At 44.7% G+C, this 20,182-nt stretch overlaps 1 protein-coding gene across 1 annotated transcript in view; it reads left to right on the top strand.

Moving 5' to 3' along the window:
• ADGRL4 (adhesion G protein-coupled receptor L4) overlaps nucleotides 1-20,182 on the top strand; it is a 158,946-nt gene that overhangs the window by 98,670 nt on the left and 40,094 nt on the right. Inside the window, exon 11 of the mRNA XM_069738339.1 lies at nucleotides 160-363. Within this exon, the coding sequence (XP_069594440.1) occupies nucleotides 160-363 (204 nt within the window). The remainder of the gene's footprint in view (nucleotides 1-159; nucleotides 364-20,182) is intronic.

Genomic DNA, 20,182 nt, shown 5'->3' with positions numbered 1-20,182 from the left:
TTTTCAGCACGTTGGGAGCTGGAGCGCGGCAGGTAGAAGCCCAGAGCAGATAAAACGCCGCAGACTAATGATTCTCCCCGGCCCGAGAAGTGCGGACGCCGCTGATAATGACATATTGCTCGTCCTCATCCCGTTCATTCCTTGTTTTGTCTCCTCTAGGTGGCCGCTCAGCACAGCGTCCTCACACGGATCACCCAGCTTGGGATAATCATCTCCCTGATTTGTCTCTCCCTCTGCATTTTTACGTTCTTCTTCTTCAGTGAAATCCAGAGCACCAGGACGACAATTCACAAGAATCTCTGCTGTGCGCTATTCCTGGCCGAGCTGCTGTTCATCATCGGCATAAATATGACCAAAAACAAGGTAAAAGTGCAAAATCTACAGTATAGAGCAAGAGGTATATAGCAAACAGTATATAGTGAGCAGTATACAGTATATAGTATATGGTGAGCATTACACATTATATAGCGAGCAGTATATAGTATATGGCGAGCATTACACAGAATATAGAATATAGCAAGCAGTATTCAGTATATAGTGAGCAGTATATAGTATATAACGAGCAGTATATAGCGAGCAGTACACAGTATATAGCGAGCAGTATATAGTATATAGTGAGCAGTATATAGCAAGCAGTATACAGTATATAGTGAGCAGTACACAGGATATAGTATATAGCAAGCAGTATATAGTGAGCAGTACACAGTATATAGTATATACCAAGCAGTATATAGTATATAGCGAGCAGTATACAGTATATAGTGTATATAGAGCAGTATGTAGCAAGCAGTATATAGCAAGCAGTACACAGTATATAGTATATAGCGAGCAGTACACAGTATATAGCAAGCAGTACACAGTATATAGTATATAGCAAGCAGTATATAGTGAGCAGTATACAGTATTTAGCATATAGCGAGCAGTATATAGTATATAGCGAGCAGTTCACAGTATATAGTATATAGCAAGCAGTATACAGTATATAGTGAGCAGTATACAGTATATAGTATATAGAGAGCAGTATATGGCGAGCAGTATATAGTATATAGCGAGCAGTATATGGCGAGCAGTATATAGTGAGCAGTACACAGTGTGTAGTATAGTGAGATGTGCACAGTATATGGCGAGCAGTATACAGTGTATAGTATATAGCGAGTAGTATATGGCGAGCAGTACACAGTTTGTAGTATATAGTGAGATGTGCACAGTATATAGTATATAGCGAGCAGTATACAGTGTATAGTATATAGCGAATAGTATATAGCGAGCAGTAGACTTTGTGTAGTATACAGTGAGATGTGCACAGTATATAGTGAGCAGGATATCATAGCTTGCTGCAGATTATGACCCTTTCTTACGGTGGATGTGCTGCAAACATGAGCGAGCAGTAATGCACCAACTGCGGCACCGGAGCTGAGTGCGGCTATCATTCTCTGTGTCACCGAATAAAGAATTCAGATCCAGATGTTGCAGCCGACAACTTGCGGTCTCCTGCATTAATGTAGCCCAGCTCACTTCTGAGTTGCTCGGCTGTTCTCATTCTGCGCTGCAGCTGCTCGTCAAGTTTACAGTGGCTACATCTATAAGAATGGAACAAGTGATAGATTACACAAATACAGGTCCTTCTCAAAAAATTAGCATATAGTGTTAAATTTCATTATTTACCATAATGTAATGATTACAATTAAACTTTCATATATTATAGATTCATTATCCACCAACTGAAATTTGTCAGGTCTTTTATTGTTTTAATACTGATGATTTTGGCATACAACTCCTGATAACCCAAAAAACCTGTCTGAATAAATTAGCATATTTCACCCATCCAATCAAATAAAAGTGTTTTTTAATAACAAACAAAAAAACCATCAAATAATAATGTTCAGTTATGCACTCAATACTTGTTCGGGAATCCTTTGGCAGAAATGACTGCTTCAATGCGGCGTGGCATGGAGGCAATCAGCCTGTGACACTGCTGAGATGTTATGGAGGCCCAGGATGCTTCAATAGCGGCCTTAAGCTCATCCAGAGTGTTGGGTCTTGCGTCTCTCAACTTTCTCTTCACAATATCCCACAGATTCTCTATGGGGTTCAGGTCAGGAGAGTTGGCAGGCCAATTGAGCACAGTAATACCATGGTCAGTAAACCATTTACCAGTGGTTTTGGCACTGTGAGCAGGTGCCAGGTCGTGCTGAAAAATGAAATCTTCATCTCCATAAAGCATTTCAGCCGATGGAAGCATGAAGTGCTCCAAAATCTCCTGATAGCTAGCTGCATTGACCCTGCCCTTGATGAAACACAGTGGACCAACACCAGCAGCTGACATGGCACCCCACACCATCACTGACTGTGGGTACTTGACACTGGACTTCAGGCATTTTGGCATTTCCTTCTCCCCAGTCTTCCTCCAGACTCTGGCACCTTGATTTCCGAATGACATGCAAAATTTGCTTTCATCAGAAAAAAAGTACTTGGGACCACTTAGCAACAGTCCAGTGCTGCTTCTCTGTAGCCCAGGTCAGGCGCCTCTGCCGCTGTTTATGGTTCAAAAGTGGCTTTACCTGGGGAATGCGGCACCTGTAGCCCATTTCCTGCACACGCCTGTGCACGGTGGCTCTGGATGTTTCCACACCAGACTCAGTCCACTGCTTCCTCAGGTTCCCCAAGGTCTGGAATCGGTCCTTCTCCACAATCTTCCTCAGGGTCCGGTCTCCTCTTCTCGTTGTACAGCGTTTTCTGCCACATTGTTTCCTTCCAACAGACTTACCATTGAGGTGCCTTGATACAGCACTCTGGGAACAGCCTATTTGTTGAGAAATTTCTTTCTGGGTCTTACCCTCTTGCTTGAGGGTGTCAATGATGGCCTTCTTGACATCTGTCAGGTCGCTAGTCTTACCCATGATGGGGGTTTTGAGTAATGAACCAGGCAGGGAGTTTATAAAAGCCTCAGGTATCTTTTGCATGTGTTTAGAGTTAATTAGTTGATTCAGAAGATTAGGGTAATAGGTCGTTTAGAGAACCTTTTCTTGATATGCTAATTTATTGAGACAGGTTTTTTGGGTTATCAGGAGTTGTATGCCAAAATCATCAGTATTAAAACAATAAAAGACCTGACAAATTTCAGTTGGTGGATAATGAATCTATAATATATGAAAGTTTAATTGTAATCATTACATTATGGTAAATAATAAAATTTAACACTATATGCTAATTTTTTGAGAAGGACCTGTATATGAATGAGGTGGAGTTTTTTTTTTTGGTTTACCGTATGCAGAAAAACCTTGCAATGGACAACAAGAAGTCTTCGTAGGTCATCTTAAGGCCTTCAGCCACATTCACAACTTCAGTATATGGTCCTTATTTCACATCATGTTTAATGTATTTGTCTATATTTGCCCCGTATTCACATGTAAAGCGCCATGGAATAAATGGCGCTATAAAAATGTATAATAATAATAATAATAATAATAATAAATAATCAGTATTTGTAGCCGCAACCAGGAGTGGAACAATCAGAGGAAAAGTATAATAGAAACATGTGCTCCACTTCTGTATTTATCACCCACTCCTGGTCTCTGCTTACAAATACTGATGTAAAATACTGACCAAATACTGAATTTGTGTATTTTCCAGTCCGTGTTCTGGCCGCCCCTGACTGCAGATGTTCTGTCATCCCAGGACCCCGTGGTTGTGCTGTGAATTGCGGCTGTAATACAAACTGTAAAATATGGCCACAATACTTGTGTTACATAGTAACATAGTCATTAAGGTTGAAGGAAGACTATATGTCCATCTAGTTTAACCCATAGCCTAACCTAACCTGCCCTAACATGTTGATCCAGAGGAAGGCAAAAAAAACCCATGTGGCAAATAGTAAGCTCCACATTGGGGAAAAAAATTCCTTCCCGACTCCACATACGGCAATCAGACTAGTTCCCTGGATCAACGCCCTATCAAGGAATCTAGTGTATATACCCTGTAACATTATACTTTTCCAGAAAGGTATCCAGTCCCCTCTTAAATGTAAGTAATGAATCACTCATTACAACATCATACGGCAGAGAGTTCCATAGTCTCACTGCTCTTACAGTAAAGAATCCGCGTCTGTTATTATGCTTAAACTTTCTTTCCTCCAGACGTAGAGGATGCCCCCTTGTCCCTGTTTCAGGTCTATGATTAAAAAGATCATCAGAAAGGTCTTTGTACTGTCCCCTCATATATTTATACATTAACATAAGATCACCCCTTAGTCTTCGTTTTTCCAAACTAAATAGCCCCAAGTGTAATAACCTATCTTGGTATTGCAGACCCCCCAGTCCTCTAATAACCTTGGTCGCTCTTCTCTGCACCCGCTCTAGTTCAGCTATGTCTTTCTTATACACCGGAGACCAGAACTGTGCACAGTATTCTAAGTGTGGTCGCACTAGTGACTTGTATAGAGGTAAAATTATGTTCTCCTCATGAGCATCTATGCCTCTTTTAATGCATCCCATTATTTTATTTGCCTTTGTTGCAGCTGCCTGACACTGGCCACTGAATATGAGTTTGTCATCCACCCATAATCCCAGGTCTTTTTCATTGACGGTTTTGCCCAGAGATTTAGGCCATGTTCACACAGTGCGTTTTTTACTGCGGAACCGCAGCGTTTTTGCCGCTGCGGTTCCGCAGCTGTTTTCCATGCAGGGTACAGTACAATGTACCCTATGGAAAACAGGAACCGCTGTGCACATGATCCTGAATTAAAAAAAAAAAGCCGCGCTGAATAGCTGCGGGAAAAAAGAAGGAGCATGTCACTTGCAGCACGGTGGCTCAATGGTTAGCACTGCAGTCTTGCAGCGCTGGGGTCCTGGGTTCAAACCCCACCAAGGACAACATCTGCAAGGAGTTTGTATGTTGTCTCCGTGTTTGCGTGGGTTTCCTCTGGGTTCTCCGGTTTCCTCCCACATTCCAAAGACATACAGATAGGGAATTTAGATTGTGAGCCCCATCAGGGACAGCGATGATAATGTGTGCAAACTGTAAAGCGCTGCGGAATATGTTAGCGCTATATAAAAAATAAAGATTATTATTATAAGTCGCCAGACTCCGCTCTGAGATAACAGAAATAATACCAAGAAATGAATAATTCCTGTGTTACATAGAAAGGATGAGAATGCCCTAAGGGAGCGGTTACATTAGAATACAGATACATTTATTTATGGGTTAGTAACTGGCTTAGTGATAGAAAGCAGAGGGTGGTTATAAATGGTATAGTCTCTAACTGGGTCGCTGTGACCAGTGGGGACCGCAGGGGTCAGTATTGGGACCTGTTCTCTTCAACATATTCATTAATGATCTGGTAGAAGGTTTACACAGTAAAATATCGATATTTGCAGATGATACAAAACTATGTAAAGCAGTTAATACAAGAGAAGATAGTATTCTGCTACAGATGGATCTGGATAAGTTGGAAACTTGGGCTGAAAGGTGGCAGATGAGGTTTAACAATGATAAATGTAAGGTTATACACATGGGAAGAAGGAATCAATATCACCATTACACACTGAACGGGAAACCACTGGGTAAATCTGACAGGGAGAAGGACTTGGGGATCCTAGTTAATGATAAACTTACCTGGAGCAGCCAGTGCCAGGCAGCAGCTGCCAAGGCAAACAGGATCATGGGGTGCATTAAAAGAGGTCTGGATACACATGATGAGAGCATTATACTGCCTCTGTACAAATCCCTAGTTAGACCGCACATGGAGTACTGTGTCCAGTTTTGGGCACCGGTGCTCAGGAAGGATATAATGGAACTAGAGAGAGTACAAAGGAGGGCAACAAAATTAATAAAGGGGATGGGAGAACTACAATACCCAGATAGATTAGCGAAATTAGGATTATTTAGTCTAGAAAAAAGACGACTGAGGGGCGATCTAATAACCATGTATAAGTATATAAGGGGACAATACAAATATCTCGCTAAGGATCTGTTTATACCAAGGAAGGTGACGGGCACAAGGGGGCATTCTTTGCGTCTGGAGGAGAGAAGGTTTTTCCACCAACATAGAAGAGGATTCTTTACTGTTAGGGCAGTGAGAATCTGGAATTGCTTGCCTGAGGAGGTGGTGATGGCGAACTCAGTCGAGGGGTTCAAGAGAGGCCTGGATGTCTTCCTGGAGCAGAACAATATTGTATCATACAATTATTAGGTTCTGTAGAAGGACGTAGATCTGGGGATTTATTATGATGGAATATAGGCTGAACTGGATGGACAAATGTCTTTTTTCGGCCTTACTAACTATGTTACTATGTTACTATGTTACTTCTTTTTTCGGAGCCGCAGCGGTTCTGCACCCATAGACCTCCATTGTGAGGTCAAACCCGCAGTAAAACCCGCAGATCAAAAATATATCTGCGGGTTTTATTGCGGTTTGTGGTGTCGAACCGCTGCAGCAGGAAGTGCGGGGAAGCGGGCAGAAGTGCGTGGGCGGAGTGTGGCTGCCCCGATCCCACCCCCCCATGCTCCGATGCCCCACCCCCGTGCTCCGATGCCCACCCCGTGCTCCGATGCCCCCCCCGTGCTCCGATGCCCCCCCGTGCCCTAATCTCCCCCCCTTATACTTACCCGGCCTCCCGGTGTCCGTCCGGCCGTCTTCTCCCTGGGCGCCGCCATCTTGCAAAATGGCGGGCGCATGCGCAGTGTGCCCGCCGAATCTGCCGGCCGGCAGATTCGTTCCAAAGTGCATTTTGATCACTGAGATATAACCTATCTCAGTGATCAAAATAAACAAATAGTAAATGACACCCCCCCCCCCTTTGTCACCCCCATAGGTAGGGACAATAAAAAAATTAAGAATTTTTTTTTTTTCCACTTAGGTTAGAATAGGGTTAGGGGTAGGGGTAGGGGTAGGGTTAGGGGTAGGGGTAGGGTTTGGGGTAGGGTATTTTCAGCCATTTTAACCCTAAAAAACTTCCTAGAAAACACACAGACTATGCATAGAAAACTGCATAAAAAAAAGGATCAAAAAACGCATCAAAAAACGCACCAAAAAAGCACAAAAAAAGGACCTGCGATTTCTGCCAAGAGCTGCGGTTTCAGTCCTGAAAAAAAAAGGATGGAAATCAGGAACGTGTGAACATACCCTTAGAATTAAGCACATAATTATACATCTTATTACTTCTACCCAAGTGCATGACCTTACATTTATCCCCATTAAAGCTCATTTGCCATTTATCAGCCCAAGCTTCTAGTTTACATAAATCATCCTGTAATATAACATTGTCCTCCTCTGTATTGATTACCCTGTAGAGCTTAGTGTCATCTGTAAATATTGAAATTCTACTCTGAATGCCCCCTACAAGGTCATTAATAAATATGTTAAAAAGAAGAGGCCCCAATACTGACCCCTGTGGTACCCCACTGCTAACCGCTACCCAGTCCGAGTGTGTTCCATTAATAACCACCCTTTGTTTCCTATCCCTGAGCCAGCTCTCAACCCACTTGCACATATTTTCCCCTATCCCCATTATTCTCATTTTATGTATCAACCTTTTGTGTGGCACCGTATCAAAAGCTTTTGAAAAGTCCATATACACTACATCCACTGGGTTCCCTTGGTCCAGTCCGGAACTTACCTCTTCATAGAAGCTGATCAGATTAGTCTGACATGAACGGTCCCTAGTAAACCCGTGCTGATCCTGGGTCATGAGGTTATTCCTCTTCAGATACTCCAGTATAGCATCCCTTAGAATGCCCTCCAGGATTTTACCCACAGTAGAGGTTAAGCTTACTGGCCTATAATTTCCGAGTTCAGTTTTTGTCCCCTTTTTGAATATTGGCACCACATTTGAATGTGAATGTAGCCTTATCCTTCCTGTGTTTTTCTTTGTCCGTGGTCCAAAGTTAGGAAGCAAAAGTTACTTATTTTCTGAATGACAAAACAACACAAATATCAGACGTCAATAATCTCCGGTGACAAGACCGTTACTAATGATCTTACCGGGGGCGATCCGAGGCTCAGTGTAGACGCAGCACCGTCCTGGTCATACAGAACCAAGGTTGTTACATTGTATTTAACATTAGAAAGTCTTTAATTTAAATCCACAGCAATTGGCAAAGTACATAAATGCATAATTTAGAGAACATTAAAGGACCAGTTGGGAGAAACCGTCGATTATTACAATATGCTAATTCTCACAAATGAATCATCTGCCATTCTTATCTGCTGAGCATCTTTAGTAAAGAGAAATTGCCGTAATTCATTCCCCAAATTACTTAACTACTTTAATGCAGGTTTTTATGTTGTGATATATTTATCGCGTCCTCGCTGCAGTAAATGCTTCACGCTAATGCCTGCGCCCCCCCGGCTCGCCCCTACTCCCCTATGGCCCATATCAGCTATGCTAACCTCAACAATATTTAATCCGTTTATTGTGCCGAGCTCGGCGATTCTGAAAACGAGACGTCATTTCATGGAATCCATCACCATGAGGACATTAACCTCCATATGTGGCCCTGTAGGTCCCCAAAAAGCAATAGGTGCAAAAGTTGTGGCCAGACCCAGAACCCAGGAGATGGAGGAGGCCGATATGTCCAACGGTCCCGTATTAAAAACCAATAATATTAAATACGCATGATTCCTTTGGGGCCCTATTGAAGATTTAGTATCGGGGCCCACGAACCTAAAGTTACACCACTGTCAAAAACAGGACATGTTCTGTAAAAAGAAAAGTTTGTCCCAGTGATAAAGTATCACCAGATTAAGTTGATTGATGCTACTCCACCCACAAGGAGCTCTATTAAAAGACCGGATCCCAGGAGCAACCTCGGAAATCACAGTGCTGCAGAGCAGAACTCAGAAGGAGACGCAAACTCGGCAATAATTAATATTAAATCTGTTGATCTGTTTTGATAAATGATGAAACTTTTGCCGCATGTCATAATATTTAAATGTATAAAGCTAGTGTTGGACTCAATAGGAGGCATGTACAGTATTTGGTTGCAGATATTTCTGTGGCTAATAAATCCATTCCGTGTATCTGATTTGGATTGTTGTTAAGTCACAGAAATTTCTTCCCGTGAAATCTAAATGCAGCGTTCTGCCCCTAGTGGCAGCCGCAGGAATGTCAGGGCGAGTAGCTCAGTGCCAAGACCCTCCCACGAAGAGCGGCACAATCATGTGCCCGGTATCTGGGCGACACCACTGCTGCATTCTGTCTCCAGGAGCAGTTTTAGGCCAACAATGGAATCTGGTGTGACGTAAAAGAACCAATAGGATTAATTGGTAACAATTGCACTGATGGAATGCACAGGTAGACGTGGCCAATCCACTTTCACTTACTCTGCAAACAGGAGGCAGAAAGAAAATGAAAGAAAGCAACATGATGGCAGGATCAGACTACACGCAGGGTTCTCTTGTAGTCTGTCGTCATAGAGATACAAAGATCTATACAGGAACTGTACACATAAAACAATAGGATGTTTAAATCAAAACTACAGATGTCTTTCTTCACCTTTTCTTTTGGTTCGGCATTTGGCAGATGGTTGTGAGACGAGCAGGACGTGACTTTGTGCTAGACTGGACATATTTATGCTATAGGTGCCTCTATGTGGCCGCGCGGTGGTTGTGATGTCGAGGGTCTTGTTGGCGTTCAGCGATGTATTGTATTAAACTTGTATTGTGAACATTTGGATTCCTTAAAGTTTACCTGTCATTTCAAGGGACATTTCTGAAAACGCTGTCAGGTGTATATGAGGAATCTATATATGGAATTGTCTAAGGTCCAATTCCGTCTGTCTGTTTGTCTGTCACGGAAATCCCGCGTCGCTGATTGGTCGCGGCCGGCTGGGCGCGACAAATCAGCGACAGGCACAGTCCTGCCGCGAATTGGCCCCTCCCTACTCCCCTCCAGACAGTGCCCCCTCCATAATTTCCTTCAGTCAGTGCCCACATTGCGTTTTAGTAGTCCGTTAACGCTGCCATTAACCCTGTGTGACCAACATTTTTCTATTGATGCTGCCTATGCAGCATCAATAGTAAAAACATATACTGTTAAAAATAATTAAAAAAAAAATCATTATATTCTCACTTTCCGGCGTCCTCGGCAGCCTTTCCCGCTCCTCGCGACACTCCAGTCTCAAGAATGCATTGCGGCAATGACCCCAGATGACGTAGCGGTCTCGCGAGACAGCTACATCATCACGGGTTATTGCCGCAAGGCATTACTGGGAACGGACCTGGCGGGAGCATCGCTAAAGGCCTGGGCTCGATCCGGGGGCCGCCGGAAGGTGAGTATATAACTATTTTTTATTTTAATTATTTTTTTAACAGGGATATGGTGCCCACATTGCTATATACTACGTCGGCTGTGTTACATACTACATGGGCTGTGTTAGATACTGCGTGGGCTGTATTATATACTGCGTGGGCTGTGTTATATACTGCATGGGCTGTGCTATATTCTACATGGGCTGTGTTATATACTACGTGGGCTGTGCTATATACTGCGTTGGCTGTGTTATATACTACGTCGGTTGTGTTATATACTACGTCGGCTGTGTTATATACTACATGGGCTGTGTTATATACTGCGTGGGCTGTGTTATATACTGCGTGGGCTGTGTTATATACTGCGTGGGCTGTGCTATATTCTACGTGGGCTGTGTTATATACTGCATGGGCTGTGCAATATACTACGTGGGCTGTGTTATATACTACGTGGCTGTGCAATATACTATGTGGCTGTGTTATATACTATGTGAGCTATGCTATATACTACATGGGCTGTGCTATATACTATGTGGCTGTGCTGTATACTAGGTGGCTGTGCAATATACTACATGGGCTGTGTAATATACTACATGGGCTGTGCAATATACTGTGTGGCTGTGCTATATATTATGTGGCTGTGTTATATACTACGTGGCTGTTTTATATACTAAGTCGCTGTGCTGTATACTATGTGGCTGTGCAGTATACTACGTGGCTGTGCAGTATACTGCGTGGCTGTGCAGTATACTGCGTGGCTGTGCTATATACTACGTGGCTGTGTTATATACTACGTGGCTGTGTTATATACTACGTGGCTGTGTTATATACTACGTGGCTGTGTTATATACTACGTGGCTGTGCTATATACTACGTGGCTGTGCTATATACTACGTGGGCTGTGTCATATGCTACGTTTGGGCTGTGAGACTCTTTCGCCCTGGGCCGTCAAAAACCTGGAGCTGGCCCTGGCTTCACTGATTGGTCGCACCCAGCTGGCTGCGAACAGTCAGCGACAGACGCAGTCCGGCTGCGAATTGGCACAGGATTTGAACCACGCTTCGCTAATTGGTCGCGCCCAGCCGTCCGAATCCTGTGTATTCATTGAATTATTCTGAAATCTTCATAAATAAAGTACATACATATTCTAGAATACCTGATGCGTGGAAGGAAACATGCAACAGTGTTTAGCACTGTAGATGCAAATCCACCTCTATAGAAAGCACAACATAAAAAATAATGTACAACAGTACTGAGTGGAGCATTTATAAATCCTACTCTGTGGTGAGATAAAACATTTACTAGAAAACAGCAGCCATAATTAGAGCATTATAAAGCAGTATTAAGCAGTGTAGATGTGAATCCACCTATGGAGTGAGATAAAACACTCCCTAGATAATAGTAGCAATGTGAAGGATATTAGTATTACTGAGCAGTGTAGCTGTGACTCCAACTCTGGAGTGAGATAAAACACTTACTAGAAAGCTGCAGCATTAAGTGTAGACGTGAATCCACCTATGGGATAAAATAAAATGCTATCTAGATAGTATAGATAGTAGTAGCACCGTGAATGGTATTGAACAGCATTATTGAGCAGTATAACTGTGACTTCCATTCTGGAATTAAATAATACAAATATAGGTCCAGCTTACCGTAACAGACATCCTTTGGTGTTCAGAACACAGGAAATAATGCATCAAGGTATAGAGCAATCACATAAGCAGGAGAAAATCCAGCTCAAATTTGCGAATAAACGTCTTTCATTATTCATCAAAAGTGTTCAGTAGAGGGTAAAGCAGAATCAGCTATGTAATTTACACAATATGCGACATCGATGCATTTCAGGTGACTGTGCCCCCTGAAACGTGCTGATGTTGCATATCATGTATCTTAAAGAAAGAAGTTTGTTCACAAGTTTGAGGATCTAGATTTTCTCCTGTTTATGTAAGTGAGATAATACACTTACTAGAAAGTAGCAGCATGGAAAATAACATACAGTAATACTGAGTGGGGTAGCTATGAATCCAGCTCTGGGGTGAGATAAAATACTTACTAGAGAGCAGCAGCAACAATGAGAGCATTATATAGCAGTATTAAGCAGAGTAAATGTGAATCCACCTATGGAGTGAGATAAAATGCTATCTACATAGAAGTAGCAAAATGAAAGATATTAGTATTACTGAGTAGTGAAGCTACGACTCCAACTCTGGAGTGGGATAAAACACTTACTAGAAAACAGCTGCAACATTGAGAGTATTGTACGTCAGTATTAAGCAGTGCAGATGTGAATCCACTTATGACATTAAATAAATCACTATCTAGATAGTAGTAGCAATATGAAAGAGATTATAAAATATTATTGAGCGGTGAAGCTGCGACTCCAACTCTGCAGTGAGAGAAAACACTTACTAGAAAGTAGCAGCATGGTCTGTGTATGTTTCCGGAGCGCCCCCGTGGGCAGTGGGGTACTCGGTACCGGGTCCTTCGGTTCTCAGCGGGATGTCATGGTGGCTGACCCGGCCTGTGGCCCGCGGGACGTCCATGTTAAAGGGAAAGGTCTTTAAAGGGGAAATGTTCATGATGCCACCTGTGGTATTCGGTCAGGGTGACTGACGCTGCTTTAAGGGGTCCTCTGGGGTGATGTTATGGCAGCTAGATGGTATACCTTCCCACAGGTGAAGTATGTCCCCAGGGCTTCCCAATGTGTAGATGGTGGATAATGAAAGGCGCAGTGAAGAACGAGGACACAAGGGTGCAGTCTCTTTACCTTTTACTGAAGGCTTCAGCATCCACAGTCCAGAGCACCAGATCACAGGGCAGGCAGAGTCCGGCCGGTTCAGAGGCAAATCCAGAGTCCCCTTATCCAGGTGGAAATCAGTAGCCTTCCTCTAGCGTCTTGGTGTTGTAGTACCTTACTGCTAAGCCTCTCATAAGGTCCTCACAGATGTTGTAGATGTTATCGGTGTTATCTCTCTCTGTCCCCCAGATGGATAGGACAAATCCGTATAACTGGTGGCTTGAGGCATTTAACAGGGACTCTATCATGCCCCAGCCTCTCGTTGGTGCCACCTTGCCTCCTGGGTATAGGGCGGATTAGTAACTTGCAATTAGCTGTCCTGCCGGTCTCTGGAGCAAGGCTCTGGAGGGTTGCTCCCTCGGTGTTCCGGCTACCGGGATCCTGCACCTCATAAGGAGGCAGCCTGTGCAGGGCAGAACTCCTTCTGGTATCCACTCCTTTGCTATGACTTCTTCTCACTCTCTACAATACAGTTCTCTTTCAGTGTCCTTTCTTAGGAACTGCCGTACTTAGGACAGGCACAGCTCCATGTCCTTCTGTCTCGGCCTCTGACAGTCTCCCACCCCTGCCAGGGACCAACTACCTGAGCGAAGCTCAGCCAGCAACTGCCTAACTTCCTCCGCAGGCCACCAGTTTTACCTAAGTGTGAAGAGTGCCCTAATAAATAGGAGCATAGCTCCCCCTGGTGGCCTGGAGTGCGAAATGTGTTGCATGTTTGTGATACCTGAATTCAGTTGTCTCTCTTTGCCTCCAAACGTGACATCACTCCCCCCTACAGGGAAATGACATTACTGCAACGACCAGGACCCTGGGGCGCTGCATTTCTGCCTCTCTTACTCAGCTTCTTCCTTCTCTTCCCCCTCATGACAGACTTCAATAGTCAGAAGCAATCTGGTCCCTCAGTGAACTGACGATCTGTCTTCTTATGACCAAAAGAGATTTAATCAATTTTTGAAGGTGAATGTTGAGATGAGGAGGCTGAAGGAGAGCAAGAAGTGGCTCATAAGTGGAGAAAAAAAAATTAGATTTCTCTGCAATGATATTTTATACACCTAATTTGAGCAGTGCTATGAGGACTCGGCTGTGGGTGCAATGTGCATATTTTATGGTGTCTATCCATGTCCCTCCGTGGCCGTAGCATGGACCTTGAACGCGGCGCCATTACTCGGCTGTTTGCATTCCACATATATGTTACCATAGCACAAAAGCCGAACATCCCACTTTTCGATCCTTTCGTCATTAGCTTTTCATGGTGAAATATTTTGGGCCTCTCGTCTAGCTGACTGGAGACGTATTCCAGAAAGCGATAACATCTCCTGGCGTGTGCAGACTATGTATGTAAAGAAGATCTCGCAGAGATGGATCTGCCGGGGGAAATCAATTCCTCCGTGTGACACTGAGGACGCGGAGCGACGCACGCACCAATAATTGCTTTTGTTTTATTGTTTAAATATTGGAAGGTGGTAATATTCAGGAGGCACGAGGCGCGGTAACTAATGTTCCTCCTCCCCGGGGAGCCGCCATCAGCGCCTCCAGACTCGGCTTATTTCTTACCTTTCTATGGCGCCGCGTTCTGTTCGGCAGCAGATGCCACTTTAAAACTTCGGCACTTTGAAAACTCCTGTTCATATTTACAGGGTTTCAGAAGAACTGGAACAAATATCTTTTGTGAATGTTCCACAGCTGGAATTTGTTTTGCAGTAGGAAGCCAAGAAAATATAGGTTATACTGTGAAAAAAAAAATCATCAGGATAAATAAAACCGAGCATTGAATGGAAAGTCAAGGCAGACACCTTAAAGGGATTGTATGGTTTTTCTTCTGCAGAAAGAAAACATTATACACTTCTTCCCACTGGGTAAAATGTGTTTTCTGATGTATCTGGGGGATGGAGAGTGATTTGTGCAGGTTTGATCATCATGCTTTAAAAATCTGGAGAATTGAAGTGGGGGCGCTGTTTTATTAGAGTCAGGGGACAATGTGTACTGATTTGGTGGCGAGAAGTGGTACTACAAGTCCAAAATATATCTGACCATTGTAAAAAAAACATAAAATAAATCTCTCAAAAAACAAGAATTTAAAAAGTAATGAGCAAAGTCGCAAAAACCAGTGAACATTGCAAAAACATTTGAACCACAATACCTTTTCAGAAGCAAAAATAAGACAAACTTCAAAAGAGTTGCAGGGTGGACGTTACTTGCAGGGTGGACGTTACTTGCAGGGTGGACATTAGTTGCAGGGTGGAAGTTACTTGCAGGGTGGACATTAGTTGTGGGGTGGACATTAGTTGCAGGTTGGACATTAGTTGCAGGGTGGACATTAGTTGTGGGGTGGACATTAGTTGCAGGTTGGACATTAGTTGCAGGGTGGACATTAGTTGTGGGGTGGACATTAGTTGTGGGGTGGATGTTAGTTGTGGGGTGGACATTAGTTGCGGGGTGAACATTAGTTGCGGGGTGGATCTTAGTTGCGGGGTGGACATTAGTTGCAGGGTGGACATTAGTTGCAGGGTGGACATTAGTTGCGGGGTGGACGTTAGTTGCAGGGTAGACATTAGTTGCGGGGTAGACATTAGTTGCGGGGTGGACATTAGTTGCGAGGTGGACATTAGTTGCGGGGTGGACATTAGTTGCGGGGTGGATCTTAGTTGCGGGGTGGACATTAGTTGCAGGGTGGACATTAGTTGCAGGGTGGACATTAGTTGCGGGGTGGACGTTAGTTGCAGGGTAGACATTAGTTGCGGGGTAGACATTAGTTGCGGGGTGGACATTAGTTGCGAGGTGGACATTAGTTGCGGGGTGGACCTTAGTTGCGGGGTGGACCTTAGTTGCGGGGTGGGCATTAGTTGCAGAGTGGCCATTAGTTGCGGGGTGGACATTAGTTGCAGGGTGGACATTAGTTGCGGGGTGGACATTAGTTGCAGGGTGGACATTAGTTGCAGGGTGGACATTAGTTGCAGGGTGGACATTAGTTGCAGGGTGGACATTAGTTGCAGGGTGGACATTAGTTGCAGGGTGGACATTAGTTGCAGGGTGGACATTAGTTGCGGGGTGGACATTAGTTGCAGGGTGGACATTAGTTGCAGGGTGGACATTAGTTGCGGGGTGGACATTAGTTGTGGGGTGGACATTAGTTGCAGGGTGGACATTAGTTGCAGGGTGGACATTAGTTGCAGGGTGGACATTAGTTGCAGGGTGGACATTAGTTGCAGGGTGGACATTAGTTGCAGGGTGGACATTAGTTGCGGGGTGGACCTTAGTTGCGGGGTGGACATTAGTTGCAGGGTGGACATTAGTTGCGGGGTGGACATTAGTTGCAGGGTGGACATTAGTTGCAGGGTGGACATTAGTTGCGGGGTGGACATTAGTTGTGGGGTGGACATTAGTTGCAGGGTGGACATTAGTTGCAGGGTGGACATTAGTTGCAGGGTGGACATTAGTTGCAGGGTGGACATTAGTTGTGGGGTGGACATTAGTTGCGGGGTGGACAGGCGCCGCTCTTGTGGAGATGTCTGGTACTTCCATTGGGAGATATATTACTATCTGTCGTTTAGCTGTTGTCATGGTTGTGGACAGGATTCCCTTTCCTGTCCTCTCAGGGATAATTTTGCATGGCCTCCTTTTGGTTTGGGGAGGGCTATATTTACCCGCCTCCATCTGGGGATTCTTGTCAGTGATACATTTGTTCTTGTCTGTGTGTCTGACCCCTGGTGTGCTTGCATACTGGTTCGTCCGTTTGCCTTTTAGTGTATGACCCGGTCCGTTTACTCGTCTGTCCATTTGCCTTGTGACTCTGTCCCTGTTATCTGTTTCTGGCTCTGACTCCTGGCTTGGTACTCTTTCTTCCCGTCTGCCTGCCCCGTTTGTACTGCGTCACTATTTCCGGCTATCCGGCCTCTTGATATGTCCTGCCCACCCTTTACATCTCACCCTTTTGTACTGCACTGACCTCCTGGCTTGACTTCGGCACTTTCTGACTACTCTCCGGCATCTCCTGCCACTCGGTGTCTGGCTCTGCCTCCGGTCACTCCCCGGTGGTCACGTGCTTCAGGTCCTTGACGCCGGTAAGGTAAGCTTGCCGCAGCTCTCCGTACACACCCTCGGTCCGCTTGGAACACGTGCGCAGACTCCTGATGTAAGTCTGCAGCAGGGTTCCTGATCGCTGTAACCCGTGGAGCCTGTTGCTGTTTTGTTCCTTGTCCCCGTCGCCCCGTCCATTTCTTAGTTTTTGCTGCTTTGTGTGAGATCTCGGTGACTGGACAAGTCTTTATAGGTAGCAGCATCATCTATCTTGTTTTATTTCCCTTCTCCTCGGGGGGAGGATTACATAACCGCTAGTTTCTCGCCTCTTCTCATTTACTATGATCCCGCTTTCTTATACCTGTCTGTTCTCCGGTTCCTGCACTTTTCTCCGGAGAAATAGAAGAACTATTAGTCGGATCACGTGGTCGGACGGCGGCTTTAGTCATAAGAATACGGAATAATCTGCAGATTCTGCTGTATAATCTAATAGGTGAGGAAGGGAACTGAAGACATGACGCCAGAGCTGGAATATGTGCGGCTCCGGGCTGCAAATAGCAAATAGCGCCCCCTCCATATACACAACTATTCAGCTACATGATGAGACGATGGCCGCCCGCAGTCACCTGCTCATAGCAGATCAGCAATGACAAGCATGGGAGTCTCCTGCAGACGCACAGGACGCGCTTCTGGCGCCATCGTGCTACATACCACTGCCAGACATGGACAGCGGCACTTGACATGTCAACTGATCACATCAGCTGTCATTTGTCAGAAACGATGCGGGCTCAGTGCCAGAGCCCGCATCAAAGGGGGAGTTACGATCTATGACATATATATAGGTCATAGGTTACAAAGTGGTTAAAGGGGTGGTCTATCTATTTATTTCCATAATCTAAAATATTTTGTCATATACTTGAATTAAAAATTCCCCATCTTTCCCTAACTACTCTATCTAACAGCTTTACTTTGTTTCACTACCTTTTTGATGATGATTTGTTTGAGAATCCCAGTGCATGCTGGGATACTCAAGCAAAGCGTCATCATGGGGCGGTCACTGCCGAAGTCCCTGCCCCCTCCCTGAAATGAAGCATCATCAGTGCCTGCACGGTGTGCACTGTGCGATGTGCACAATGACAGTACACTCTCTCGTCAGATCAGATCAGCACTATTGAGCCGGCAACAGAGTGCGTTGTCAGAATACAAGGTGTGGAGAGGCCAGTGACATCACTTGCGGGGGCGGCACTGGTCTCTGCGTGCCAGGTATTATGCCAATGCGCTCTGTTGCCAGCTCATTGCTGCTGATCTGAGCCAGCGAGAGAGTGCACTGTCATTGTGCACATTGAACAGTGCGCAGGGGCAAATTTCATTAGATTTGGTAATTACTTATGGGATCCTAAAATTGTTACCCTCCCCCCCCCCCCCCAGTTATAAGACATCTATGGCATGTCCCAGTGGGTGTTAACCTGCTGATGCCTCCGAGTGTCCAATCATAAGATGCCCACAATCATTATTGCAATCAAAGTGATACAGAAGCCACTCAAAGTTCCCGATGGGCCTGTGTCAGCATGTCACCCGCCTTCCAAACCTCCTGCCGCAGTCATGGGTGCTGCCGTATTCTCCTTCCCAATGGGATCCTGTTTTAGTCAACATCAATTTTGTTGACAAATGCGTTTTAAAAGAAATGTTTTGGGTCCATTTTATTAGATGGAGTAGAGTCCGACTCTGTACATTGGGGTCGCGCTGTTCGTACTTCAGGATTACCTGTTTATCATGTAAGTTTTATGAAACTTGGGCCCCTTATTCCCCTTTCAATTTTTGTAACACAATTGTGCACAAAAAGCTTGAAAACCGCCGTCACTCTGATTGCATTATAGTTTACGCCTCCGAGCGTCTGAAATCTGTCATGAATATGTAACGGATCCTCGGATGAAAGCAGCAACGGATCTGAATTGTAGTCTCACCAGATGGAGCACAAGTGGATTATCCTGAGAACGATCGATGGGATATTTCCACCTGCGTTCTCACATCTCCGGGCCTGGATACAAATATACACCGCCCCAGGGTGAAAGCATTAAAGATTTACAGAACATTTACCAGGCGATAAAACGAACAAATAAAACCTAATGGCAGAGGTGAAGTAATCTTTAGACAATTCACATCAAAGTTCGCTGAATTTTTCCCAAAAATCATGTATGACCCTGTGACGTCTCCTAGGATCATTTTCAACCAACCTTAGCAATGCCCAACTGACCTCCACATATACGGTAAACGGTTGGTAAGATGTCTTCTCTTCACCGCTATCACACACTATATGTACAATGTATTCAGTGTTTCATGGCTTTCTCTCACTAACTTTTACTGCAATCAGATTGCTGTATAAATCGGACCAAGATTGGACGGACTGACCGGCGGCTCTTCCAACCTCAGCGTGACGTGAAGCTGTCACACATGGGTCTAGAGACCCGCCGGCCAGTCTGTGCACTGTATTCCAATCCCAGTCTGATTATACAGCCATCTGACTGCACCTTTAGTCTGAGCAATGATGTCCTCTAACTGTCCTTATTCACCATAAAATGCCGGCTGCATTCCCTGCCTCGGCTTTTATAGTGGCTATGATTGTCCCTCCTATGATAGCTGTAAGGGTAGAGACAGACTGCCGTATTTCTCGTGCGATAATCGCATCGCATCGCACTGCACGGACTGACCGGCACCTCTCCTGACCTGAGCATGACAGCGTGAGGGATTACTATGCAGCTGTCAAGCTCAGGTCAGGAGAGCCGACAGCCAGTACCAGTTTCACGATGCGATTCTCGCAGGAGAAATACGGCAGTGTGTCTCTGCCCTAAGGAGAAGCCCATCTGCCCTCCTGAGGTCCTATAATCCTTTTCTGGCATATGCAATCTTCTGCAATAAAAAGTACCTGTAAAATGGAAGTGGCCATATTAAGTGATTCACACAAAGCAAATCACCAATTGTTTGAATTTTTTCAGTTCCAGCAAATTCCCCCCAAAAATGAATATAAATTCAATTTGCATGAAATCGATTGGCTGACATCTATCTCATGGACTTCTATGTATTTCCCTAGCACCATCTATTTTACCTCCCTCTATTTCCCT

This window comes from Ranitomeya imitator, chromosome 8 (assembly GCF_032444005.1).
Source record: "Ranitomeya imitator isolate aRanImi1 chromosome 8, aRanImi1.pri, whole genome shotgun sequence".
NCBI lineage: Eukaryota > Metazoa > Chordata > Amphibia > Anura > Dendrobatidae > Ranitomeya > Ranitomeya imitator.
This window is presented reverse-complemented; position numbering and strand designations above follow the sequence as displayed.